The sequence below is a fragment of the Poromitra crassiceps genome, assembly GCF_964638095.1.
Source record: "Poromitra crassiceps genome assembly, contig: HAP1_SCAFFOLD_136, whole genome shotgun sequence".
NCBI lineage: Eukaryota > Metazoa > Chordata > Actinopteri > Beryciformes > Melamphaidae > Poromitra > Poromitra crassiceps.
The window spans coordinates 24,726-52,123 of NW_028152226.1; the positions used below are offsets into that span (position 1 = coordinate 24,726).

Consider the following 27,398-nt stretch of genomic DNA (forward strand, 5'->3'; position numbering starts at 1 on the left):
CTGGAAAAGTATAAAAAAAACAATTAGATCATTTCCAGGTCTTGAATAGTTTGGGAATTTGGGGGGGATGGGCAGTCTGGAAAAGTATGGAAAATGTTGTGGTCATCCAGGTCCGATACACACAAAATTCTTGCTTTTATATTCTTGTAGAGCCATTGTAGAACAATCTTCATCTATAGTGATATGACCTAGTTAGGGGCAAGATGTCTCTGTGTAAATCTATCGAACACCAGACAGAATCTTCAAAACAAGTCATGGTCTGGAAATCATATGGAATATTTTGAATTGAAAATGTGTAGGAATCCTGAAGACGCGACGCTCCCCGCCCCCTCCAGCAGGGGGTGCAGAGGGGCAGAGCTCCCCCCTCCTCCCCCTCCCCCCAGGCTGATCCAGAGAATGGAGAGCGGCTATGAGAGCAGCGAGAGGAACAACAGCAGCCAGGAGCTCAACCTGCCTGCAGAGAGGTGGGCAGGCACACACACATACACAGTACACACACACACACATACACAGTACACACACACACACATACACAGTACACACACACACACACACACACACACACACACACACAGTGCCTGAAATGGGCTGATTATTATGCCTTCATTCACTGGTTCCCAATCTGCGGTACCCCTAGGGGTACGTGAAGGTACTACAGGGGGTACTTGAGCGAAAGGGGGAAATTAAAATAAATTAAACGTTAAAATAAACCTGCTCAGGGGGCACTAATTACAACTCTTTCACTCCATTTCTTCTTTTGTAACGTCATATCCTTCAAAAGGTGGTTTAACATTCATTCATTGCATCACATGCTATAGTTTTCTCTGGCAGTTTTCTAAGCAAAATGTTGTAGTCAGGTAAAGGGGGTACTTGGGAAGGGGGTGCTGAAATGTCTGTATGAAAAAAAGTGCTGCATAGACGTGACAGGGCTTCATGAAGGCAGACAGCACCACCACTCACCCCCTGGACGGCACGGTGGCTCAGTGGTTAGTGCTGTTGCCTCACAGCAAGAAGGTCCCGGGTTCGAACCCCGGTCCGTCCCAGGTCCTTTCTGTGTGGAGTTTGCATGTTCTCCCTGTGTTTGTGTGGGTTTTCTCCGGGTGTTCCGGTTTCCCCCCACCACCAAAAGACATGTATGTTAGGGTTAATACTCCTGTCAGTGCTCCTGAGCAAGGCACTGGCAAAAGAACTGGAGTTAGTCCCCGGGCCCTGCACTGTGGCTGCCCACTGCTCCTAGTTCTAGGAATGTTCCTAGTAGAGGATGGGTCAAATACAGAGGATGAATTTCCCTATGGGGATAAATAAAGGATCACTTAACACTTTGAGTGCCACGGCCCTTGGGCAAAAGGTTGCTTGCTGTGCCACATAGGCCGCAATGCATTTTAAAACAGTCATATAATTTTTTTAATAATTACTATGTAAACACTGAACACGCACAAATAACGATGAGACTCTCTTCTATCACCTGCAAAAAAAAGTTTATTGATCCCATTTTCCGTTCTTTAGTTATGAGCCGGAGAAGATAGCTTGATTGAAGCAAAAACATCCCTTTTTTTCTACGAGCTGAGATAATGAGCCTTTTGTGAAATTAAACATTTCAAGCACATCACTGACTCTGAAGCTAATTTTCTGATGTCTGGGTCTGTCTGGGTGAAGTGTATGCTGCTCTGCTGCTCTGCGTGCTCCCCCCCCCCCCCCCCTCAACTGCACACGCCTCCTGGGTGTGTCTTATGTGTCTGGTGGCTCTCAGTCTCTGCTGAGTTTGCTGCGCACACACAGTGAATGGTGCGCGACATTCAGCTTTTTGGTTCCGCGTGTGTTTGTCACGGGCTGGCATGCTTCCAGTTCGGAATAATAAGGCTGATTATGTGAATGTGCTGTTGCAGCGTACATGGAGGTGCTCAGTTGTGACAGCGGATGCTGCTGCTGGGGGCACAGCTGGCGTTGTGCTCGTTTATGGAGGCACGTCGATGCATACGGACGGATGCGATGCGATTTCCTCATTTTCCCCAGTGACTATTTCTGTGTGTTTGGCTCCTTTTTCTCTGATCAGGAGAGTGCTGTCGCCACCTAATGGGTTTGTAAAATAGGTTATCGACCTCCAATAGCTACAATATTGTTAGAGGCGACGTAAGAAGCTTAGATCGACACCCCCCCGTCAAAAAAACAATTTGGAGTTATGACGCCATTTGGCGTCGCTGGCACTGTACGGTAAATTTCTAATGACGCCATATGGCGTCGCTGGCACTGAACGTGTTAACTTAACTTAACACACACAGTGAGTCAAACTGCAGCCAAAAACAAAGCTGCATAGATCAAGTGAAGAGGTGTCACTCTGGCCCTAAATTAGGTAGCCTCTTGTAAGTACCTGTTCTGCAACAACAACAACAACAAACATTCTGCTGATTGTATAATGCCTTACATTCTGATGCAGGACTTGTTGGGCGAAACAACAATGGATGTATATTACTGTGTAGAAAAAATAGATAAATTTATATTGTGAGCAGAGTGATGCCTCCTCACATGATCTGATGAGCAGAGCAGTCAGCGAGCCGAGCACAGGGCCGTTACACTGTCAATCATGAAGACATTCATGGTGATCAAATGCCAATGATGTCAAATCAACACTACAGGTGCCAGAGAGAGAAAAGAAAATGGAGGATGTGCCGCACAAATGAAAGGTATGTTAATGCACCAAGAAGGAATAAAGATACGCGTTGGTTCATCCAGGACATGGTAGTCCTAGGCTATACCCCCCCGACTGTAATCAGCTGACAGCCCGTTGATTGGATCAGTGTTTAATCATCACACCAATCACATCCCTTCTCACAACAAGGCGGTCCGTTTAAATATGGCTGTCTTCTACACTGGTCTTTGCTACTCTAATGCTGCCACACACATCACTGCTGCTCTCTGCTGCAAAGCTCCATCACCCCAGCCTCCAGCTTTCTAGTTCAGAGTCTGCATGGCTCAAAGGTCAAACATGTATTCTTGCTTTGGGCTCACTCTTGTTTACCCATGGGGGGATTCTGCATTGTGCTACCTGATTAGCTTAGCATGCTGCTTGGCTAATCTAGGGAGCATCTTCTGTAAAGAGCAGAGCCATCAGTGTCAAACATAACTATTTCCATTTGTTGCTGCTCTTTCAGTGAGGGGAAGGTTCCTAAACAGTGGCGTGAAGCTGAGGTCATCCCAATACCCAAATCACGCCCTGCCCACATAGACCAATTAAGACCAATATCACTGACATCTCAGTTTGCCAAGATAGCAGAAAAAATTGCCCTCCAGTGGATTTTAAAGGACATTACATTTGATTCCAGACAGTTTGACAGCCTTAAGGGTCGGTCTACCACACATGCTCTTGTCAGCCTCATAGATAGTCTGTAAAACACTGACCAGGCTATAGCTCAATCTGCTCCCTCGTAGCTACAGACTTTAGCAAGGCTTTCGACAGAGTTAACCATAACATAGCCACCAGTAAAATACTTGCAATGGGACTAAGACCTGAACTAGCCCTATGGCTCTGTAATTTCATCTCTGACAGAAGGCAGAGGGTCCGCTACCAGGGTGCACTATCTGAATGGGAGCATCTTTCATGTGGTGTTGCCCAAGGGACATTGCTCGGAGCAGTACTCTTCCTGGCGCTTATTGACGATGCTGCCCAGGACTCCACCTGCCCTGTATGGAAGTATGTAGACGACATGAACCTGCTGGAAGCTAGAAAACACATGCAACCATCACAATTACAAAGCCAACTTGACAATCTCCATAGATGGACAACCTCCAATGACATGCTTCTCAATGAGAAGAAATGTCTGGTCATGCATATAACATTCAGCAGAAACCCACCTTCACCTCCACCGCTCTCCATCAACAACACTGTTCTTAAAGCTGTCCCTAAACTCAAAATCCTTGGCCTCATCATTCAGAATGACCTTCGCTGGAACAGCCAGGTGGATGCCATAACATCAAATGCAAATAGGAAATTGTTCTTCTTGAAGCGCCTCAGGCGTTTTTCTGTCTCCACTGATGACCTTCTAACCATATACCTTGGATATGTACGACCTTTACTGGAGTATGCTGCCCCCATCTGGAATGCTGGCATCACACAAGCTCTTTCATCCCAATTGGAGTGGGTACAGAAGAGGGCCTGTCGCATCATCCTCGGCCCCAACTATGACCACTACCCAACCGCCCTGTTAAAGCTAGGGCTCACTGACCTGGCTTCCCGACGTGAGCAGATCTGTCTGTCATTTGCCCAAAACCTCCAAACCTCCCAATTCGCCAACTGGCTACCCCCAACACGTCTGCAGATCTCTGGCCGTATAACCCGGAACTGTCATAAACTGAACAATCCCCTCACAAAAACACGCCGCCATCAGAACTCTCCCATACCATATCTGACTAGACTCCTGAACCAACATATTATCCCATAACATGTCCTGTTGATTTAGTTTGCTTTTGTCTATGCCTGAAGTTCTATTTTAGTTATGTGCTGTTTTGAATTTTAACTTGTGTCGACGTCTGCTTTTTAACCTGTAAATTGGTAATTAATTCGGCCTACGGACTGCTATATGCCAATAAAGTACTACTACTACTACTACTTGCAAGAAATGGATAAATCTATGACGAGAGTGTTCCTGACTGAATGTTAGTTTTCTTACAGAAAACACCAAAAGGTCAATATTGTTTTGTTAACCCAACTTATTCTGACCCCTATCTGAAACCGCCTCGTACCAAAGATTGATTTACAAAATAAATGGGAAGCTGGACACCTATACAGAAATCTGGTACCCATTTCTATCTCAGATCAGGGAAGAGTCAAATCTGACAAATCTGACACACCAATAATTTAAAACCAAACCTATAGTGCAACATGTTTGACTGGCGGGAGGGGGTTGAGTTCTTGGTTTGGGAGAAAATGGTTTCCTTTCAGTTCAGATCAAGTATGCAGGCTGTTGTGTTTTTTGTTTGTCTAACAGAATGTTTGTCTATAGTTGGATGCTGTTGTAATATAGAACGATAATGCAACATTACAACTTATATCTGGTTTGCACATGTTGTTTATTTTTATTTGTATACTATTTTACGGACTGTGTTTTTTGTTTTGTTGTTTCTTTGTGAGTGTATACCAAATTGTAAATTGAACTGGACTGACGTTTGAATATCTGCAAAGGAAACAATAAAAACTATAGTTGAAATATAGTTTTGTTGCCACTGCCTCTAAAAAGCACAGGCAGCTCTGTCCGTCAGTTATGTAAAGATGATATTGCCCTCTTCTCTCTCTCTCTGCAGGGAGTGTGTGATGAAGAAGCCTTCCTCCTCCTCTTCCTCGGGGCCGGCCTGGAGGAGCGTGCGGGCGAGGAGCAGTGGAGCTCTGCTGCACGAGTGCAGGGGGAATTTGGGTACGGCACAGCGAGTGTGTGTGTGTATAGGCGTATGTAGTGTCTATTGAGTGTTTGTGTGTGTGTGTGTGTGTGTGTGTGTGTGTCTTCCAATTTGCCTCAAACGTCGACTTGGACTCAAGGATTTGATTTTGGGCGTTGAAGGTAACACTTCAAGGTCACTGTGACCTCATGAACACCATTTTCTAGCTCATTAATGCGATATCTCAGGAACGCCTTGACGGAGTTTTCTTAGAATTTGGCTCAAACGTCCACTTGGACTCAAGGATGAACTGATTACATTTTGGTGGTCAAAGGTCAAGGTCACTGTGACCTCACGAATGCCATTTCCAAGCTTGTTCATTATCATTAAAACTGTGGTACCGTGATTACAGCGCTTTGAAAAACATGATAAATACTGTCCATCATCAACCTAAGTTGGCAACTGTCTCCCAGATGCAAACGCGCAGCCTTGGTGAAATGATTTCACTGAGTGTATTAGTACTCTTTGAACATTTTCAGCACATTTTAACAATACCGTTATAATACTGATGACGGTGATAATTTTGGCCACTATAATCGTGATATGAAATTAGTCACATGGTTTCATCATTAGTACACAACTATAAATAGCAGGAAATAATTTGCTGGGATGGATGGATGGCGGGTGGATGGTTTATGCATACATGCAGAAGGATTAGGATGTCATAAAAGTTCATCCGCGCATCTCTAACGTAACTTAGTGAAGCGTAAAAAAAAAGTCATTTGAAAATCCAAACTCTGTTCTGTAAATCTACTGTATATTATATACTGCTTATATATACTGCTTATATATACTGCTTATATATACTACTGTATATTATATACTGCCCACCTTTTAGATGCAATCCTCAGTTTATGATTATTAATCACCATTCAGGTCCAGACAGACAGACAGACAGACAGACAGAGCGAGCTTTGGTGGGTATATCTCTTACTCATCTCTATTGTGTGTGTGTGTGTGTGTGTGTGTGTGTGTGTGTGTGTGTGTGTGTGTGTGTGTGTGTGTGTGTGTGTGTGTGTGTGTGTGTGTGTGTGTGTGTGTGTGTGTGTGTGTGTGTGTGGCTGGCAGCGGGCACAGGCCGCAGCGAGCTGGACGAGCTGCAGGAGGAGGTGCTGAGGAGAGCCAGGGAGGAGGAGCAGCAGAGGCGGCAGGAGAAGGAGAGAGAGGAGGCGCTCGGCTTCAACCCCACACCCAGCAAATACCTGGACCAGCTGCAGAGCCAGGGTACCATATACACACACACTAGTGCAGTCGCCACTACTGCACTTCAAGTCCATGGCACACCAATAAAACATTGTCCAACAACTGCCAACGGATGTTGGAGAATGTTTGGTTGGTGTACCATGGGCTAAACACAGACAAACAAGGGTTGAACATCTGGAATCTGACCAAACATCTCCAAACAAGGACAGACAGCCATGGCACACCGAACAAACATCTGTGTTTGAATGTGTTTGTTCTAGATTGTTTGATTGGTGTGCCCTGGGCACCAGTGTATGAAACTGAGACCTTTGTGTTGAACACCACTTTTATGATTTTTGAAGCGTAAATGCGATCCCCCAAAATTGCGATAGCCAGAAAATGCTTCAAATATCTTTTTCTTCTTCCCCGCCCCCCAATTTGTGAACATTATCTTGCTGAACACAAAAGGTCTCAGTTTCATAAACGTTGTTAACCACAGACCTTCTTTCAGGCATCTAACCAAAATCCCCAATACAAAAATCCCATTGACTTCCAGATGAAGGAACCAGGCGATGGTTTTAGGACTCATTCCTGTGCCACTCCATTGACCTTTTCCACGGCAGCCATTTTGTGTCTAAAAGCCAGACCAGTGGTTCTCAAATGTTTTCACATGAAGGACCCCTAAACTGACAAAAATTACACCACGGAACCCCCATTTGATAGGATTTTGTCCCCTATATGATAATAAGATTGATGCTTTTAGATGTTTCATTACAGAAAGTGTATAAAACCCATGACCAAAATAGTCATTGTGTTACTTATGAATGGAATTATAGGGGAAATAAATTAACCCTCTTTTGGCTGGGGACCCCCTGGAACCCCCTTAAAGGATGGGTTTTCCGTGGGGAATATGAATATATATTAAATCTCACGCCCCTAAGGTTTTCGAATCCGTTGAAATTTTTGAAATTGGAGGTTTACTCACAGAGATATCAACCGAAATCCACTCTGTGTGTGGGGGGGGGGTGGTGGGGGGGAGGTGCGGGTGCGGGGACTCGAAATACTACATTTCCCACAATGCACTGGGCTCGCGTGGCCTTCGTTTTTATGCCCACCCCTCAGGCATTTGGCTGATATCAAACTCCAGTAGGTGGCGGTAATGCACATATATGTTTGCCAACCGCCATAAAACTCAAAGAAGAAGAAGAAGAAGGCTTCGACAATGAAATATACAAAGAACAAGAAATAAATCGAAAATAAAATTGCCTCCAAATTGCACCAAATGTAAACGGTAGTATATATGTCGGGAGATGTCTTCATAAAAAATTTTTCATGCATTTTAAGGCATTTTCGTAGGAGTTACGCGCATCTGATGTTGTAACTATTTTCTGTAAAAATGTGTAAAAACGGGTACATTGCTCAGCGTTGATTTCGTTACTTCAACCCACCTACTACTAGATGTAAAATTTGACGAGCTTTCCAATGCCGCCAGTCCCGTGTCGATTAGTGCTTCCGTTCCCGAGATAATGGTCTCTTTGCAAGGAACTATGGGAAGCTAATATTAGCTACAGCAGGCTAGGCGGTTGACAAGATGGCTGCGTTTTTGTTTTGGTCAAGGCCTCTGAAGGGGCGTGGAGGACCTCTAGAGGCGGGACCATGGCCAACAACAGTTGTAGTTCATAGGTGCACGACTTCCGCAAGGCGGACTTAGGCCAGATGACGCGAAACGCGTCGGCTGGCCCAAAAAATATGTGAGAGATGCTTGATATCTCTGGCAGTGAATATCCAATTTCAAAAATTTCAACGGATTCGAAAACCTTAGGGGCGTGAGATTTAATATATATTCATATTCCCCACGGAAAACCCATCCTTTAAGGACCCCTGGGGGTCCGCAGACCCCCATTTGAGAACCTTTGCCATAGACTGTATAATTAAACACAGGTTCAACCAAAACATTAAGAGGGTTTCCAACTTCCAACCCATTTTAGGTGTTCCAGTGCTGGGTCCTTCATTAATGTTTTTGGTTGCAACTGTGTTCAGCCTGCCTTTTAGACACAAAATGGCTGCTGTGAAAAAGGCCCACTAGTGGCAGTTTGAGATATTTCCAGGTTTGACTTGAAAGGCAGCAGGGTGTTTTGTTGAAGCAGCACACAGGCCTGGGCTGTGGAGCATTGCATTGTGGGGAAACTCTGAGTCTCTCTTGGCTTCACTTGAACTGAGATGTCAAAACAATACAAAGGAATGTCCAGTGCCGATCCCTGGTAAAGCGTTTTACTGGATATCAGCTCAGAGTTTGGTGTGTGTGTGTGTGTGTGTGTGTGTGTGTGGTCATCTGCATAGATGTATGCATGACATGTATGTATTTTATATTCGATGGCTTTTCTCAAAATTTGCGATGCAATTTGCGACATTTTATGTGATTTTCTGCGGTAAAATTGCGGGAACTGGCAAAAATTGCGGCGTTGAGGAAAAAAATTCTATTTAATTTTTTAATTTTTAATTAAATTTTTTCTTTACCTCCCTTCATCATTGCTCTTCTCCTTTCTTCCTCATCCTCAATAATGCTATTATCACTTTGCCTTTTCTCATACCTTTTGCTTAGTGCTTTATATATTTCCTCTTATCCTTATTTCCTCTTTACTTTACTTTACTTTACTTTACTTTATTTCATTTGGCAGATGCCTTTCTCCAAAGCGACGTACAGAGGGATAAAAAACAAGCATAGATCATGTAACATACATAGTGGAAAGCAGAGATAATGAAAAAGATAAATAAAATAAAGAACCAAAAACAGTTGACAGTCCGTGGGCAGCATATAAGGGAGATGAAGAAGTAAGGTTAGGGGGAGGTAAAATGGAGAGAAAAGAGATGAGTTTTTAGCCGATTGTGGAAGATGGGGAGAGATTCTGATGTCCTGACCATGGGGGGAAGCTCGTTCCACCATTTGGGGGCGAGACAGGTAAAAAGTCGAGCTTGAGAGCGGCCCTTGAGCCCACGAAGCAAGGGGGGGGCGAGCCGGCATGCCTTCCTTTTTAAATATACTTTATTCAATTATTCAATAAGGGGTTACAAACATTTACAGTAAATACATTTTTATTTATTTATTTTTATAAACAGTAGAAAGGAATAGTTATCAAAAATAAGAAGTCTGTTAGAAGGTGAGCAGGTGCCAGGGTGTGGGTCTCTTTGTTCTGATGTCCAGTGTTCTTTGTCTTTTCAGTTCCGTTATGATTTGTTTATAGACCGGCATGACTTCCCTGTCCTCCTCATCCCTTCCTTGTTCCTGGTTCCTTGTTCCTTGTTAAATATTCAAACAACTAGACCCTAAGCTAAATATGCCACCTGTGTGTGTGTGTGTGTGTGTGTGTGTGTGTGTGTGTGTGTGTGTGTGTGTGTGTGTGTGTGTGTGTGTGTGTGTGTGTGTGTGTGTGTGTGTGTGTGTGTGTGTGTGTGTGTGTGTGTGTGTGTGGTGGTTTATTTTTGGCATCTGTATAGATGTATGCATGACATGTATGTATTTTATATTCGATGTCTGTTGCCTGCTGCTGTCTGGTATCTGGATGTTTTTTTATATATATTTATTTTACTTTATTGTCCATATTATTTTATCTTGTGCTAACCTATGCTATAGACATTGCATGTTTTCACTTTATGTAGTTTATTGTGTTTTCTTAACTCTGAATGGCTTCTGAATCCACCTGCCCAGGGACTCCAGATGGAAATTAGCCTATGGTTAAATCTGTAACAATGCATCTCTTCCCTATGAGGATTCATGTCTATTGTATAGGGGGGGGGGGGGGGGGGCATAAGATGATTATAGAATACGGGGGGGAGGGGCATATTTCTGCTATAAAAATGTATAATAATCACGTTTATTATTTTCCATTATTTTTCCAAATTTTTACTTTTTTTTTTAAACTTGTGAAATAGAGAATAGTTTAATTTCAGTCTCTTCTAAATTAAATGTATCAGGTTGAAATGGATGACTGAACAGGAAGAAAAACAAATCCAAAAGGGATTAATGATATTATATTATCAATACTCAAACATTTGGGGAATGCCATATAATAGTAAGAGCACCAGTGAATGAGCAGATAGGCTGCACACTTCCCATACAAAAGATTTCACTGTCCTAATGATTCTGTTCTGTTCCCCAACTGCCTGAGCCATAAGCAGCCTAGGATCTGAGAGGCCTGGGGGCTTATTTTGCTTATACTCTAAAGCAGTGATACTCAACTGGCGGGGCGCCCCCTGTGTGGCCCGCGATGCAATTGCAAAACTTTTCTTTTTTTTTTTTTTTTTTTACAGTGCACCTGAACGCAACATGCAAGATACCCGCTGAATAAGTGTCCAAATGTTCATGTCATTCTGGCCAATACTCCTGCCCAATACTTATAGCATTTCAGTCTGGAATATGGAATATCTTTCAATAATCTATGATTTAGCTGCTAAATTGTCAAATACTGCCGTCTGCTCGCTACCCAGGCACTTATGTATGTACTTAACCTAACTAACTATCCGGTGTGCACAACATTGTCAGACTAAACTCCGACTGACACCCCAAAAACCTACAATCCGCTACAGAAAAATGTATATTGATTGTTTATTAACTGGCCCCTGGCCTTCTATCATTTCACGGAAGTGGCCCCCGGGCAAAGCAAGTTGAGCATCCCTGCTCTAAAGTACGCTTGTTGTTTTGTCCACACGTGAGGGAACAGTTAAAGAAAAGCCTATTGGCATGTGGGATTTAGCTCTAAACCTTTTTCCCTGGTTTGAGTTAGTAGCCTAATTATTGCAGATACTTGGAATAGTTCAGCATCTTCTCAGCCATGATGCAGTCCATGCTGCTTTGGGGGAACATGGAAAGTGCCTGGCTAATATTTGATTGACAGGAGGCCCACAGTGTTGAAATGATTTAGGTTCAGGTTACTGTACAATGATCCCTGACTGTTAAAGCCAAGGCTTTGTTTTAACACACGTGGTTGTTTGAGCTCCACGGTGAAAGAGAGCGTTGATGTAGTGGGAACTAGAGGTCACTGCTGAGGGACAACAGACTAGCAACTTGTGAAGTCTTTTAACTAAGTTCAAGGTCCAGCAGATCCCACATCACAGCACATTCTTGTAGTTATCTTTTGGAGTAGGAGGAGCTAAGGCACATCTGTGTCCATGGTACACAATTGATATGTGTCCATCCAATATATTAACATGTAATAAATTGTTATAAATTCTTACTCAAATCTGGCAAATAATAGCTTACTTTTAACAGGATTTAATAATAGAGGGCTGGAAGAATCTTGTAAAATGCTGATGAATGGTCTTAGACAGTAAAATTGTATAAAGAGACTAATGTCTTGCCATTTAATAGAACATTTATTTAATGGAGATTTTACATTGTGTTCCCCATGTCATTAAAATTATATTTAGCCAAGAGTTAATAGAATACATCTTAATTTGATGCATGCTGTTGACAAAACTGTCACTAAGCTATCTCTCTGTTTGGTTCCCTGACATTGGCCGTGCTTGCGCCTGAAAAATATGGCAATACTTTCAAAAACAAAGGCCTTTTTATGAAAAGTGGTGGCAGTGAGCTGGATTTAATATTGAGCATTGCTTTATATTCCTTTGCAAAACCTGAATTTTTAATCCCTTTATCACCTAAGCAGTCCAACATGTTGGCCATGGGTCATCATGGCCCATTGCTAACCCTCAAAACAAACAGAGTATTGAACAACAGTGCCATCTTGTGGCTATTTGTTCTAACTGGTTCCCTGTAAAAGAGAATTATGCCAGTGATCTGGACCCACAAAGCTCAGCAACCGTTTCTGCTGTCAAAAGGCCAGAGAAATAGTCCACCTCCCAGTTCTAATCAAGAAACGCAGCCATGACTGTCAATCCAGCTTTTGGGATTGACAGATCGAGTCAAGTCGAGTCAAGTCAACTTTATTTATATAGCACATTTACATACAGCGGCAGCCGAACCAAAGTGCTTCACAGGCGGGGAGTAAAGTGCACAGATGTAAATAAGTAAAGTGCAAAAATACTAATTGAGAGCAACATAATACAAAGTGCATATATGATGACAATTAAAATCAAAAAGATAAAACAATAAGACAATAAAAGCAATAAAACGATAAATGCCAGGGACCTAACGATGGCTAAGTAGGGGGGAAAGCCAGGGAAAACAGGTGGGTTTTTAAGAGCGATTTAAAAACCTCCAGGGTCTGGGCAGCACGAACGTGTAGGGGGAGACTGTTCCAGAGTTTTGGGGCAGCTGCCGCAAAGGCTCTGTCCCCCCTAGTTTTTAGTTTGGTTCTGGGCACCACCAGCAGCGATAGGTCGGCCGATCTAAGAGCTCTGGAGGGGGTGTGGCGGTGCAGCAGCTCGGAAATGTAGGGAGGGGCCAGGCCATTGAGGGCTTTAAAGACGGTCAGGGATAATTTAAAATCAATGCGAAAGCGCACAGGCAGCCAATGGAGCGAGGACAGGACTGGGGTGATGTGCTCGCGCTTTATTGTCCTCGTAAAGCTTCTGGCATACTCTTCGCGCACGCGCTGGAGGCGGGGCTCAGAGGAGGGCGCGCGCACTCTGCGCAGGCCAAAACAGAACATACTCAGTGCGCAGCTCCAGGCTCCAGGCAGTCTGAATGAAATTGAATGTAATGTTCCCAATTCTATGTATTAAATTATAAAAAACGACCCCTCCACATTTGGGAAGGCTAAGCCACACAACTAGTTCGTTATAATCGAACAGCATGCTTTGAAGGCGACTTTACGACGGTGAGGACTCAATCACAGCAGATATCCGCTGATAGCCTACCACGGAGATCTCAGGCACAGGCAGCAAAACCGACGCGCTGATAGAAAAATCTCCATGGACGCGCCGCGCTGCGCTCAGGCCTCAACCCCCGACACGCCCCGTGCGATGTCGTCATAATCGCCGTGCGCCCTATGCGCTTGGCTGGGCGCGAAGAGTATGCCAGAAGCTTAAGGAGGCGTGCAGCCGCGTTCTGAACGAGCTGTAGGCGGCGGAGCAAGGACTGATCAATCCCCACATAAAGTGCGTTGCAGTAGTCAATGCGTGTGGTGACGAAGGCGTGAATAACCCTCTCCAGGTTTGCCTGGGAGAGGTAGGCCTTCGTCTTAGCCAGCAGCCGAAGGTGGTAAAAGCTGTTTTTAACTACTGAGTTGATCTGCTTGTCGAATTTAAAAGCGCTATCAAATATAACCCCAAATATAACCCCAAGATCGATCCCTAGGCTCGCCCGCTACGCGGGCTTGCTACCTTGCCCGCTGTGCGGCCTCACCCGTCCTGCAGCTCGCCAAGCTGGCCCTGCAGCTCGCATTCGCAGCTCGGCCGCTGCGCGACTCTGCAGAGTGAGAGTCAGTGCTATGTCTATGTGTATGCTTTTTATATGTATGTATGATACCCTCAAGCAGGTGGGACAAGATAACAAAACAGGACAAACAAGACAATGTAACTTAAACAGACACGGTAGACAAAACCATGCTAGGGTTGCAACTACAGATATATGTGCATATATATACATACATACATGTACACACATACACATACTGTACACACGTATATCCACATATATATGCATACACATACTCCTACATACATACATCTCAAGAATCTCAAAAAGGGGAAGAAAGAAAAAACAGTATATGAAGATGAGGAAATCAGTAAATGAATATGTCACAGTAGTCTTGTAGAAAAGCATAATTCAACCGATGTTTAACAGTTATCCATAAAAGTCACATAAGGGGTCCATATTTTGTCATATATGTCAAGCTTTCCTTTCATTTTGTAATACAGATGATCAAGAGGGATATAGCCTGACATCTCTGCTTTCCACTGAGACAGTGTTGGGGGATAGGAGGCCTTCCAGCCGACAGCAATACATTTTTTTGCAGCAATAAATGCAAGATTTCCTTTGGTGACAATCACCAACATTAAAGTTACAGAGTAAACAGAGACGAGGAGTGGGCGTTAGATTAAGTTGCAAGCATGATGCAATAACAAAACATATTTCCTCCCAAAAGAGGGTCAGTTTACAGCAAGACCACAGCATATGCAAAAGCGAGCCCTTTTGTCTCTTGCACCTCCAGCACAAAAAGGACATTTCTGACTGCATGGCATGAAGTTTTTCTGGGGTATAATATGTTCTATGCACAATCTTGAATTGTAAGAGTTTATGTCTCCAGTTATATGAGCCAGAGTGTATATTTGAACAAATCTGTCTCCATTCCTCCTCGTCAATGTTTTCCTCAATGTCGCCCTGCCATTTTTCCTTAGTAGAAAGAGTATTGTCTGGAAAAGCCTCCATCAAACCTTTGTAAAGTCTAGATAATAATTTAGTTGATTTCTCTGATTGTATTAGTATTTTCTCTATTACAGAGGCCTTTGGTTCCTCCAATTTTTGTTGAGTGGACTGAATAAAACTTCTCAACTGTAGAAACTTAAAGAATTGTGAGCTAGGTACATTATATCTTTCTTGAATCTGTGTAAATGTGAGAAGAACGCCACTGTCATACAAGCAAGCCACAGTTAGGATGCCTTTCTCAGCCCACTGTTTCGAAACATTATCACCAAGTACAGAAGGCAGAGCTGGATTCTTCCATATAGGAGTGTAAGGTGATAGAGGCTTATTCCAGTTCAGAAACTTATGAGCGCAGTTCCATATTCTCACAGAGTTGAGTACAATTGAGTTGCTACTCATTTTTCTGAGATTTTTCTTGTCACAGTGGTTTATGACATCACTGATGATGATGTCATTTATGACATCACAGTGGGACATGGGACAGACAGAGAAACAAACAGAGCCCTGCTAGCTCCCATTTATATACTGATGATGATATTATTTAAAGTAAAAAAACAAACAGGCCTATCAAAAAACTGTCATGGGGTTTTCCTCCTCTCCTCTCACACATGGGTGAAAAGTAAGTGACAGTGACAGTGAAACGTCAATAGGTTAAAAGGGTCAGTGAGAGATTAGGCTACATGAATTCAACTCCTATGCCATGAATTGCTCAAAAAGAAAGAGAGAGACGATCCTGGGCGAATGAAGGTATCTCATTTGCTCTGAATATATTTGGCTCCACCCAGAGCCATAGCTCCGCCCTTTAGCTGTCAACCAAACCCAAAGTCAGAAAAAAGCTGTATGAAGTTGGAGATAGTTGGAAGGAAGTTATGTGGTTTCCTTTGGAAAATAAACCGCTCTAGTTGTCAGGGCATATCGGTGGTGGAGGTTTAGTCTGACAACTAGAACAATCAGGTGTGCTTTGAGGGGGAAAACAGACCCGATCCTCATTAAGTGTTGTTCCCACTTCTGTATGAATGATGTTATTACTTTAAAAAGAACTAGTGTTAAACCAAAGAATTGTATTCTGAAGGCTGTAACCGGAAGTTATATTGTGATTCTGGGGCTCTTGACTAATGACTACAGACAGTGGCGTGCCGTCCATTAGGCGAACTAGGCAAATGCTAAGGGCGCTTGAGCCGTTAGGGGCGCCAGAGAGGGTAAAAAAAAAATTTTTTTTTTTTTTAGAAATACTTTTTCATGATAATAGGCCTACTATTATTTTACAATAGTAGACAAAAAATAAGCACAACAACATCTTAAGTCTTTAAATAATAGTGAAATCATTTTTCTAATTCTGGCTTTCTGGCTGCCTGGGCTGCAGCAATTTCACCATGGTCCCTAATCCATACCACCCCACCCCCTGCGCGGCCGCGCCCCCTTTTACCTGCTGGGAGCTTTTTCCCAGAGTGGGGGGGGGAGCAAGGGCGCTGGAAGGTGGGTGCTGAGGGTGCTGCAGCACCCCCTGGTGGCAAGAAATGGGATTTTCGAAATTGTTGGATTTGGCTGTCTTGTGTTTATACCACCAACAAAATGCATTAAAAAACAGTTTGTGCTTCCAAGCTCTGATCTTATTTAATATGCTCTCTCTTCAAAAGTGTTTGATTTTCATCATAATCTGGTTTTCCATAATAATAATAATAAGTTCAGTGTTTATGCCTGTGTTGCTGTCTGTTGTAGTGTAAAACGACTAAAGGGAGAGCAGGTGCTTATATGAAAGTGAGTGAGAAAAGGAGAAGATACTGAATAATGACATCACAACAGTATAATCCTAATGTTAATTTAAAATTAAATATTCTTCTAAATATGGATTAAAGTCCAAAAAACATCAAATTTTCTTCGGCGCTGCCCTTGCGGGCAGCACCGAGAGTCCCTTCCTTACAGCACCCCTTCCTAAAAGTACTTCCAGCGCCACTGGGGAAGGGCGATTCTGAGCCTGCACTGCAGTGGTGGAATTCGCTGCAATATAATTTTTATTATATTTTCTTTGGGGGAGGGGGGGGCACCAGCACAAATCTTGCCTAGGGCACCAACTTGGTCAGGCACGCCACTGACTACAGACAACAGAGTGAGAGGGAGAGAAACAAAAACCCGGCATTTTTCACTGCCTGGGTGTCTTGTCTTGTGTGCATGTCTGAACTGATCAGCTGAAACTGCTCCCGTGACATTTCATTTGTGGGCCTCCACTCTATCTACTGCTTTTTGTCTGCTCAACATGGCGAACCGAAAGCACCCGTTAGAGCAAGATCCATCCACTGCTGACACTTTCAAAACCCCAGAGAAGAGAGTGTCTGTGGTCCGAGAGCACGAAGAGGACTTCATGAGATGGGGAGTGGAGGAAACGTGCCAATACCTGCAGCGACAAGGACTCGAGGAATGGGCAGACACATTTAGAAGTCGGTCTTATTATGGTTTTGGTTTATACAGTTTGATCTGTTTAAATGTATTTTCTTCTTACAGCTAACGTTAGCCTGACTAGTCCAGTCTCTTCTCCTTTTGGACAGCTGCTAGCTCGGTTAACGTCCACCTGTCCATGTTTATTTGTGTGACTTGCTAACTAATAGCTTGTTAGCTAGTTCATGTTCTTGTTACAGCTGTTGTCAAAACGTACACAGTTGCAAGCTGTAGATGCTTGATTTTGCGGCGGCTTTTCTCAAAATTTGCGATGCAATTTGCGACATTTTATGTGATTTTCTGCGGTAAAATTGCAGGAACTGGCAAAAATTGCGGCATTGAGGAAAAAAATTTGATTTAATTTTTTAATTTTTAATTACATTTTTTCTTTTCCTTCCTTCATCATTCCTCTTCTCCTTTCTTCCTCATCCTCAATAATGCTATTATCACTTTGCCTTTTGTCATACCTTTTGCTTAGTGCTTTATATATTTCCTCTTATCCTTATTTCCTCTTTACTTTACTTTACTTTATTTCATTTGGCAGACGCCTTTCTCCAAAGCGACGTACAGAGGGATAAAAAACAAGCATAGATCATGTAACATACATAGTGGAAAGCAGAGATAATGAAAAAGATAAATAAAATAAAGAACCAAAAACAGTTGACAGTCCGTGGGCAGCATATACGGGAGTTGAAGTAAGGTTAGGGGGAGGTAAAATGGAGAGAAAAGAGATGAGTTTTTAGCCGATTGTGGAAGATGGGGAGAGATTCTGATGTCCTGACCATGGGGGGAAGCTCGTTCCCATTTGGGGGCGAGACAGGTAAAAAGTTGAGCTTGAGAGCGGCCCTTGAGCCCGCGAAGCAAGGGGGGGGCGAGCCGGCATGCCTTCCTTTTTAAATATACTTTATTCAATTATTCAATAAGGGGTTACAAACATTTACAGTACCGTAAATACATTTTTTTTATTTTTTTTTATAAACAGTAGAAAGGAATAGTTATCAAAAATAAGAAGTCTGTTAGAAGGTGAGCAGGTGCCAGGGTGTGGGTCTCTTTGTTCTGATGTCCAGTGTTCTTTGTCTTTTCAGTTCCGTTATGATTTGTTTATAGACCGGCATGCCTTCCCTGTCCTCCTCATCCCTTCCTTGTTCCTTGTTCCTTGTTCTTTGTTAAATATTCAAACAACTAGACCCTAAGCTAAATATGCCACCTGTGTGTGTGTGTGTGTGTGTGTGTGTGTGGGGGTCTCAAATGCTTCGCGCTAGCAAAGTAGCTGTCCAGTGACGATTTCCGTTTGTGTTCCTCCACGACAGTGTTGCAGGGAGTGCAAAATAGTTTGCCTCCACTTTCATGCAAAACATTTGATAATTGTTTTGCAGTTATTTTTGTTGGCAAATGTGAGGGGTTTGCCCTCCTCATCGCAATGCGATGGCGTGTTACGTTACATACTCTCGTCACTTCCTATTGTTGTCCCTCGTTCCCACAGCAACCAGGCAAGATGACAGCGCGCACATATCTCAAACCCAGGTAAAGAATAGATGCGGCATTTTACTAACTTTTTGTGGCAAAATCGCGGGAATTTTGAAAAATTGCAAGCCCCGCAAATATCGCGGAGTTTGGTTGAATTTGCATTAATTATTGCGATCGCAAAATCGCAATTTCCTGGAGGGACTGTAGTGTCTACGTTAAGTTACACGTGTCACGCCAAGTTGATTTGTATAGCCCTAATTCACAAGCATGTCTCAGAGGACTTCTAGCTAAATCTAGCTACGCACAATCAATAAACATAATTTAACGTGCCATTTGGGGGACGCTTTTATCCAAAGTGCTCTGCAATACCACAAGTACCAAACGCCTAACCCTGACAGTGTTGTGTTGCTCTATTCCCTGAGATACAGGAGAACTATGAAATGCCAACAACATTGTGTTTCCTCCTGTGTCCAGAGCAATAAATAACTGGTGTCGGTCTGCAGGATCTCTCCGAGGCACAGTTGGAGAAGATTGGCATAGAGTAAGTGTGTCATTTGTCCTGGTGTCGGATGTCTAAGAAAACATACGAATCCTGCCTAACCAAAGGGGGTTTCATTCAAAGCCAATGCCCCTTGGTGTGGTATCACTATAATGGTTGACCAGAATGGCAGGCAGTCAAGCAAAACCCACAGCCCCCTTTGATGTTTCACAGTCCACTTTCTCTTACACTGCTTTTCTCTCTCTCCCTAGGCCCCGTGGTGTCCGTCTGCAACTCCTATACAGTCTCAGGAAGCTCTGGCAGAGAGCAGCGGAGCCAAAGGTATACAATGTTCTTCAAAATAACTCATGTAGAAGGATGTGGTATAATAACAGAGACTGACTATTTAAAAGAAGAAAGGTGTGTAGGATAAACAGCAAGGGAAGGTCAAGACATACCAGGGTCAGTAAAGGACCATCACAGCCACCTACCATCCATTATGCTTTCTTTTTTGCTTGCTGTTATTGTTTTTGTCCTTGTCTACTCTCACTCTACAGTCAAGTTAAGTCAGCAGGCTGGAAAAAGGGGGAAGAGAGGTAGAATAAGATGAATGATGAAACACTAGTTTCATCATCCCCTCTGTGGGAGCAAGGAGTATGTTTTGCTTGCAGGTCTGTCACTCGGTCACTGGGGGGCATTGTGGAGGTGTGTGTGTCACTGGGGGGGGGGGGGGACAGCAGTAATTAAGATCACTTACACCTGCTTCTCATTCAGTTTTGTTTGTCAGAGAGAGGGGAAGTAGGAGCTGATAATTTCTGTTGACCGCAACACAATGCAATGCTAAATGTTATATCTTGTTAAGCTTATGCAACAATTAGCTACTACATCTTGCAGCAGAGCATGTAGTGTTTTATGTGGGTTCAAATGAACACCCTCAAAATGCAGCTACGGCCTCATGTCTCCCGTTTCTGGACTTAGCGTGTCGGACAGATCCCTATGTACCCTCTCAGCGGCTAACTGGTAACACTCTTAAATAGTCGCACTTCACCCTCATCTTTGCTTGCCCCTTCCAGTGATATTGAACAGTGAGCTCTAAAACAACACCCTTGGAGTTGGTAGGGACTATCGTGTGGATTTCCCAGGTTGCGGAGGACGATGTTGAATCAGGAGTCCACTCAAAGAAACTTAATTCCAAAATAAAACCACTACGAGGAATGATCTCAATTTAAACGTTAGGGTATTGCAGTGGTTGTGCAATGAGTTGGTTCCTGGCCAAGAAGACAAACTATGCGAGACGATACTGTCACGGGTTCGGTTCTAAAAAGAGATAGGCTTGTGTCTAGATGACCTGGACCCGCAACATACCACGGCAGAAGGAAATAACCACAAGGCTGCCAGATGGAAAGTTTGTGAAAGGGAGGTTGTCTTCCTTGGTTGGAGTGGCCGAGAGACACCCCTTCAAGTCAACTCCCACTTTCCTATGACAGCCTCACGCGATGCCATAAATCACATAACAGGGATAACCAGCAACCATCATATTAACCAACTGTGACAATACCAAAAAGAGACCGACATGATAGACTTTTCATTTGGGTGTTGTGAGGCATCCCAGATGCCAAGACGCTGGTCTTTGAATATGTCACACTACAAGAGGTAAAGACGGCCTCCCTGCCTCCCGAAAGACAGGCACAGATTTGTTTTTAACTAACAGTCTCTTAGCTGATAAATAATACAATACGTGTGTATATTTTTCTAATCCTAGCTGTTTGGTGTGCTGTTTTCTACCAGGTGTTTAATGATCCCATCCATGGGCATGTGGAGATACACCCACTTCTCATCCGAATCATAGACACACCCCAGTTCCAAAGACTACGAAACATCAAGCAGCTGGGAGGAACCTACTATGTCTTCCCTGGTGCATCTCACAACCGCTTTGAACACTCCATTGGGTATGTCTGTGTGTGTTTTCAGATGTGTGTGTGTGTGTGTGTGTGTGGATTCAAAATGTTTACTATTGGGGAAGTTTGGTTTGCAGACAGGGTGCAGTAAAACACACACAATAAGAACAATAAAAAAATAAAAAAATTTGAAAATATGTAAAGAACAGTCATGCAAAATATAAAGTTTTTAGCCTGATAGCAGACTAAATTGTCAACTCTGATGCATCAAAAGCTCATGATGTGTTAGTTCCAGGTGGGTAGCAGCAGGATGGTCACACAGTGGTTGTGAAAGGGGTTGTTCTGTTGTTGATGCCCTGCTGCAGGGTGGGACACCTAGCAGGACGGCTTGTACAAGCACTGAATGACAGGCAGCCAGAACTCCTCATCTCGCGCAGGGACATCCTTTGTGTGAAGATCGCTGGTCTCTGCCATGACCTGGGTGAGTTAAGAAACACACACACACACACACACACACACACACACACACACACACACACACACACACACACACACACACACACACAGCCGTGGCTGCCATGCCATGACTCATCTCATGTAACTGATCATTAATAACTGGGTGTGGTTGGGAGTCAGAATAAAACTGAAACTGTAGCTTCAGTAGCTTCTATTTGGTACAAGACTTGGTAAGATATAAACATGAATAGTTTAATGCACACTCAAACAAATCAGTAACATCTCCATATCCCTCTTTATCCAGGACATGGGCCTTTTTCCCATATGTTCGATCGCATGTTCATCCCCAGAGCGCGTCCAGGATCGGAATGGAAGGTGAGAAACTATCCCCCTTATATATATATATTTTTTTTTAATTTTGTTTCTATAGTCCCATGTCATATATTGGTCAGTGTTGAGGGGTAACACATTACTGTAATCACATTACAGTTGTCTGTAACGAGTAGTGTAAGGCGTTACGGTTCCTAAATCCAGTAATCACATTAGTTACTAAATCAAACACTGTCATTACTTGCATTACATAAATCCTTCAATCATCAGCAGGATCGGGATTGAATCTGCAGGATTCTGGAAAAAAACATCCAATGTCTCCAGTGCTTTTTAATGCACGATTGCGCAACACCACAGCTGACTGTTAAAAGCTGTTAATTGCTAGAATGGATGGACTAGAGGGATGGGGAGGAGTGATGATTGGTTAGATTTAGGCATGAGGAGTGACGATAGGATGTTTCATGTCAATCGGAGGCAGTCATCCCTCTGGCCGATCCATTGTAGCACCAACTTTCATAGGAGTTTGAGGCAGTTTGGGGGGGCTGTAGGGGGAGGGGGGGATGGTAGCGCTGTCTACAACTTTTGAGGGGTGGAGATACGCACATTACTTCACTCAAGCGATGTTAGTAACGCAAAAGTAATGTAACGAGTAGTGGAACGACTTTCGCCAGGGAGTAAAGTAATGTCACAATGCTTATGTATGACATCACTGACAAACACAGCACTGTCAAACTGGACTGGTTCAATCACAAACAGTATTTAACTGTATTAAGTTCTTTGATAAGTGCTGGCACACAGTTCCAGCACTGTGAGGCTCTGATTGAAAGGGCTGAATGACCAACTGAACGACAAGACACATCTGCTGTCAATATGCAAGCTGGAACTGTTTTAAACCAATGTCCAATGTTAGATACTTCAGAAAACTATCTCTAGCAGCAAGGATATGCTAGATTCCTAAGAATCTATCAATCCACCAGAGATGGGCACTTGAGACTTGGTGACTTGGACTCGAGTCGACTCGAGTCCCTGTTTTGATGACTTGTGACTTGACTTGACAAAAACATAAATGACTTGAGACTTACTTGGACTTGGAAGTTAAAGACTCGAGACTTGACTTGACTTGAGAGGTGATGACTTGGATGACTTGTTTGTGTTTGTCTGTTTAAATAATTAAATCATAACGTAACATTGTCCAAGTTTCTCTGTCTGTCCGGTATGCGTCAGTCAGTGCATGGCGGGGAGTGCAAGCTGGAGAGGAGACGAAGAGAGGAGCGTGACGGACAGCCGCTCATCCAATCACGACAATGCTATAAGGAGGAACATGACTGAGTGATCCAATGACAAATTGTCATCCAGTCATGCTCCGCCTTATAGCATTGTCGTGATTGGATGACTGGCCGTCAATCAATCATCTCACTGGATTGCACACAGCTGCAATATTCTTCAAACAGGCAGAAGGGACAGGGGCGGAACGTTTGATGTTGTAGTCTGGCTGTCAGTGTTTCACTGTTTAACAGTGATTGAGAGGAAATATTTATTAAATACTTTTGGCCAGCGCAGGCCCGTAGACTATCGGTTCGATCTGTAGACTGCGAGCACGCCAAGAGATCTTAAAATATTATGCACAAGCTTGCGCAACACGGTGGTCTCCAAAGTTCCTAATCATCCTACAACTCGTTCTAGTTGTGAGATGTATATATACCCCACCTGAAAATGTGCTTTAGACTTAGGGTGTTAATTCATAAAGTCAATTTTAAATTTTTATTTTGGCCAACATTGAAATATTACAACTTGTGGTAAAAATTTGGTAAAAAGAAATATTACTATCTACCACTTATTTAGCTTCATCTGGTTGCTTCCTTGTCAACCACAATGCATATTGGGACATTATGCAAATGTAGCCTATGTGTCAGCCCTGGGTTGGAGGGGGGAGAGGTACATGTTGTCAGCTGTGTGTGTGTGTGTGTGTGTGTGTGTGTGTGTGTGTGTGTGTGTGTGTGTGTGTGTGTGTCAACAGGTTCAACAATGCTTTTCTGCACTACTACGTTTCCACCTAGCCTTGTTTATATTAATATGTTTTGATTGAGAAGAGGTAAATACTCTAAGTTTAAGCTATTTGTTTTTGTTTGATTACATTGTAGTATGGCTGTCAGCCTGTCACTAATTCACAGTTTAAAACTGACGTGGCAGATTTTTTTTTTTTTTACTGAGAAGCAGTTAAGAAATAAATAAGCGTTTATAAAGTTATTTGACTTTTGTTTGATTACATTTATTTCACTGAATATCAATGATTAGAATACAAATTAAATTTGTCATACTTTTTGAATGGGTTAGATACTGTAAATTGGCCAATAATATCACCACTATTAGACAGGTATTAATACCATGTCTTTTTTCTTTATAAACAAAGGTAAGGTATTTGGGCGTGGGAAAAAAAAGTGACTTGACTTGGGACTTGACTTGCCTTAACTAGGGACTCGACTTGACTTGACTTGACATAACCTGTGACTTGACTTGACTTGACTTGCCCAAAACAAAATGACTTGGGACTTGCTTGAGACTTGGACCAAATGACTTGGGACTTACTTGAGACTTGGACCGAAGTGACTTGGTCCCATGTCTGCAATCCACAACCACAGTAATAATCCAGCCCAAACATGCTGTTGGATTGTCCAATTATTTATTTATTATTTATTGTTTATTTTGGCTATTTTCTAGCAATTCGGAAGCTAAAACTTTAGTTTCACAAAGCTTGACCTGACCTCTCCGGTGTTCTTAAAATATGGTTTAACAAGAAGTTTTCAAAAAGCCAGAACTATGTAAGTGAACAGCATGGTGTTTTTTGTATATAATTAAACCAAGGCTGATCTGCTAAGCAATTCCTGTCAAATGACTAGTAAGCAAAACAGTTGTCAACTAAGATAGTCATTATTACAGTGTCCAGCCTGATAAGGTTCAGTGATAAGAACTCTTAGTCATGGTGTCATTAATACAATTTATCAAACGTGAGAGAGATAAGAACCATTCAAGTTTGTATCCTGGACTGTTATTGTCGTGGATAATTCTATATGAATATGTCGAAATAAATAGGACACCTTCTCAGTCGCTGTGAAGATATGAATCTGTTTAATTCTAACCACACATGAGCATTTATATGTGAGTATGCCTGTCATTGTAGTAAACTCTTAGATAAGCTCTTTCTGTTTGATTAGTGAGTCAAGACAATTTGAAATGGTGAATGTTCACGTTCTCATCTTAATATGCATTTGTGTGCCTGTTGTGTTGCAGCATGAGACTGCTTCTCAAGACATGTTTGACTACCTGGTGAGTGATAATGGCCTGGAGCCGGTGATGAAGGAGCATGGCCTGGTGTTGCCTGAGGACCTGGACTTCATCAAGGAGCAGATCGGTGGACCCGTCTCTCTCAGCCAGGGGGTCAGTCATTAACACACACTACAAATGTGTATAGACTTTTAAGCATTAGAAAAGTGTGTGACTTGGCTAAATTGATCTATGGTCAGGTTCCAAACCTCTCACCGTTCCCTCCGCTCCTCCACTAGTGTAGGACGCCTCGCCCCCCTTCACTACGGGGCTCAAAAGTCGTTCATCCCAATCGCGACTCTTCTCGTCCCTGGCACCTCAATGGTGGAATGAGCTCCCCCCTATGGTCAGGACGGCCGCTTCACTGCCAATCTTTCGTCAAAAACTTAAAGTCCCTGGAAACCAAAATCCACAAAAACGTTCTAACTATGTTATTTAGGGTCTTATGTTAGTAATTGTGTGCCTCCGAAATTATTATACATTACTTTCAACCCAAAGCCTTAAAATCGACACTTTTCTACAAGATTCTACAAAGTACTTCCTCATTGAAGAGAGCAGTGCGCGAGGTGCTAAAACGCAGGAGATTATGAGGTCATAAGCTCTATATAACCTTTGTACACGCGCGTTCTTTGCCCCCACAGCGCTGCTCAGTGTCTGTCTGTCTCCCTCCCACTCTGTGTGCTGTGTTCGTTCGTTCTCTCTCTCTCTCTCTCTCTCTCTCTCTCTCTGGACTAGTGAGAGAGAGAGAGAGAGAGAGAACGAACGAACACAGCACACGGTGGGAGGGAGACAGAAGCGCTGTGCACTCGAAGTGGCAGAGCAGAGATTAGTCTCGTCGGCGGTGTGTAGAAACCTCTCCTCTGCCTGCTGCGGCGCTGCTGTGTGTGTGTGTGTGTGTGTGTGTGTGTGTGTGTGTGCGCGCGTGCAGACAGATAGACAGATAGACAGATGACCGTCAGTACGCTATGCGCGCAGCAACACGCGAACACACACACACACACACACACACACACACACACACACACACACACACACACACACACAAACCATCTCTCTCTCTCTCTCCCTCTCCGAGGAGAGGAGAGAGGTCTGAGAGAGGGAAATTTCCCTGCTGTAGACGGGACACGCCCACACAGTCCGCGGGAGAAAATACACTCTAAAAAATAATTGATTCTCATGACTTTTGCCAGGACTGTCAAACCTAAATTTATATACTTTGCGACGTTCATCATCGTTCAAATTTGGCTGGTGGCTTATTAACATAGGCTCCTGTGATGTGATGAACTCAAAATGCTAAATAATAAAGAAATATTTCTGGTTTCCAGGGACTTTAAAACACACCTTTCAGGCTCCACCTGGCCCCCTCTTGAACTAACATCTTTCTCTCTCTCTCTCTTTCTCTCTCTCTCTCTCTCTCTCTCTAAAAAAACAACAAAAAAACTTTACCACTATTTCTTCAGAAGTTGTAGCTGTCATAGACTGTGTTGCATAGTTGATTGCTCTATTGCTGACAAAAATGTGTTATTGTAAGTCGCTTTGGATAAAAGCATCTGCCAAATGACGTAATGTAATGAATTCGGAGGAAAAAGTCTGAATTTATGTCATCAATCACGCAATTGTGATGTCATCAGTGAGGGCTGTACAGTGCAATTATGTCACACATGCTATGAAATAATTTACAGCAGTAGCACCCATACAGTTTTGCGTGTGTGGAACTTAACTGTGACGGCAGTGCCGCCGCAGCGTCCAGAGACTATATGGCGCAGACAGCCTATCTTGTCAAAACATCTTGTTGTTCATCTTCAAAGGACTCAATAATGACCTTTGCCAGACGAACGTTACATTCTGAACTCGCCGTCACTCGGAGACCAACATTAATGTTAGTGCAGCAGAGCAGTGCTCACTCAACAGTAACACATGAGACTGGCTGACCAACACACTGCAGCGCTGTGCAACTCTAAGGTGAAGAACTTAAAACTCGTGCTCAGTCCGTTTCACCTCAAAAACCCTACGCCCGCTCAACGACTTGGACAACGATGGCTTTCCCCACAACAGTGCAGCAGAGTGGCTGCTCTCTATACTT

At 43.2% G+C, this 27,398-nt stretch overlaps 1 protein-coding gene across 1 annotated transcript; it reads left to right on the forward strand.

The window, feature by feature from the left end:
* Nucleotides 1-291: 291 nt before the first annotated feature.
* LOC310770624 (deoxynucleoside triphosphate triphosphohydrolase SAMHD1-like) lies at nucleotides 292-25,441 on the forward strand (the record flags this gene model as incomplete). Its single annotated transcript, XM_083663371.1, has 9 exons — nucleotides 292-464; nucleotides 5,296-5,405; nucleotides 18,849-18,889; nucleotides 19,336-19,373; nucleotides 19,583-19,652; nucleotides 21,099-21,259; nucleotides 21,574-21,689; nucleotides 21,969-22,039; nucleotides 25,283-25,441. 9 exons carry the CDS (start codon nucleotides 292-294, stop codon nucleotides 25,439-25,441), a joined length of 939 nt encoding a protein of 312 aa, XP_083519497.1.
* Nucleotides 25,442-27,398: the final 1,957 nt, after the last annotated feature.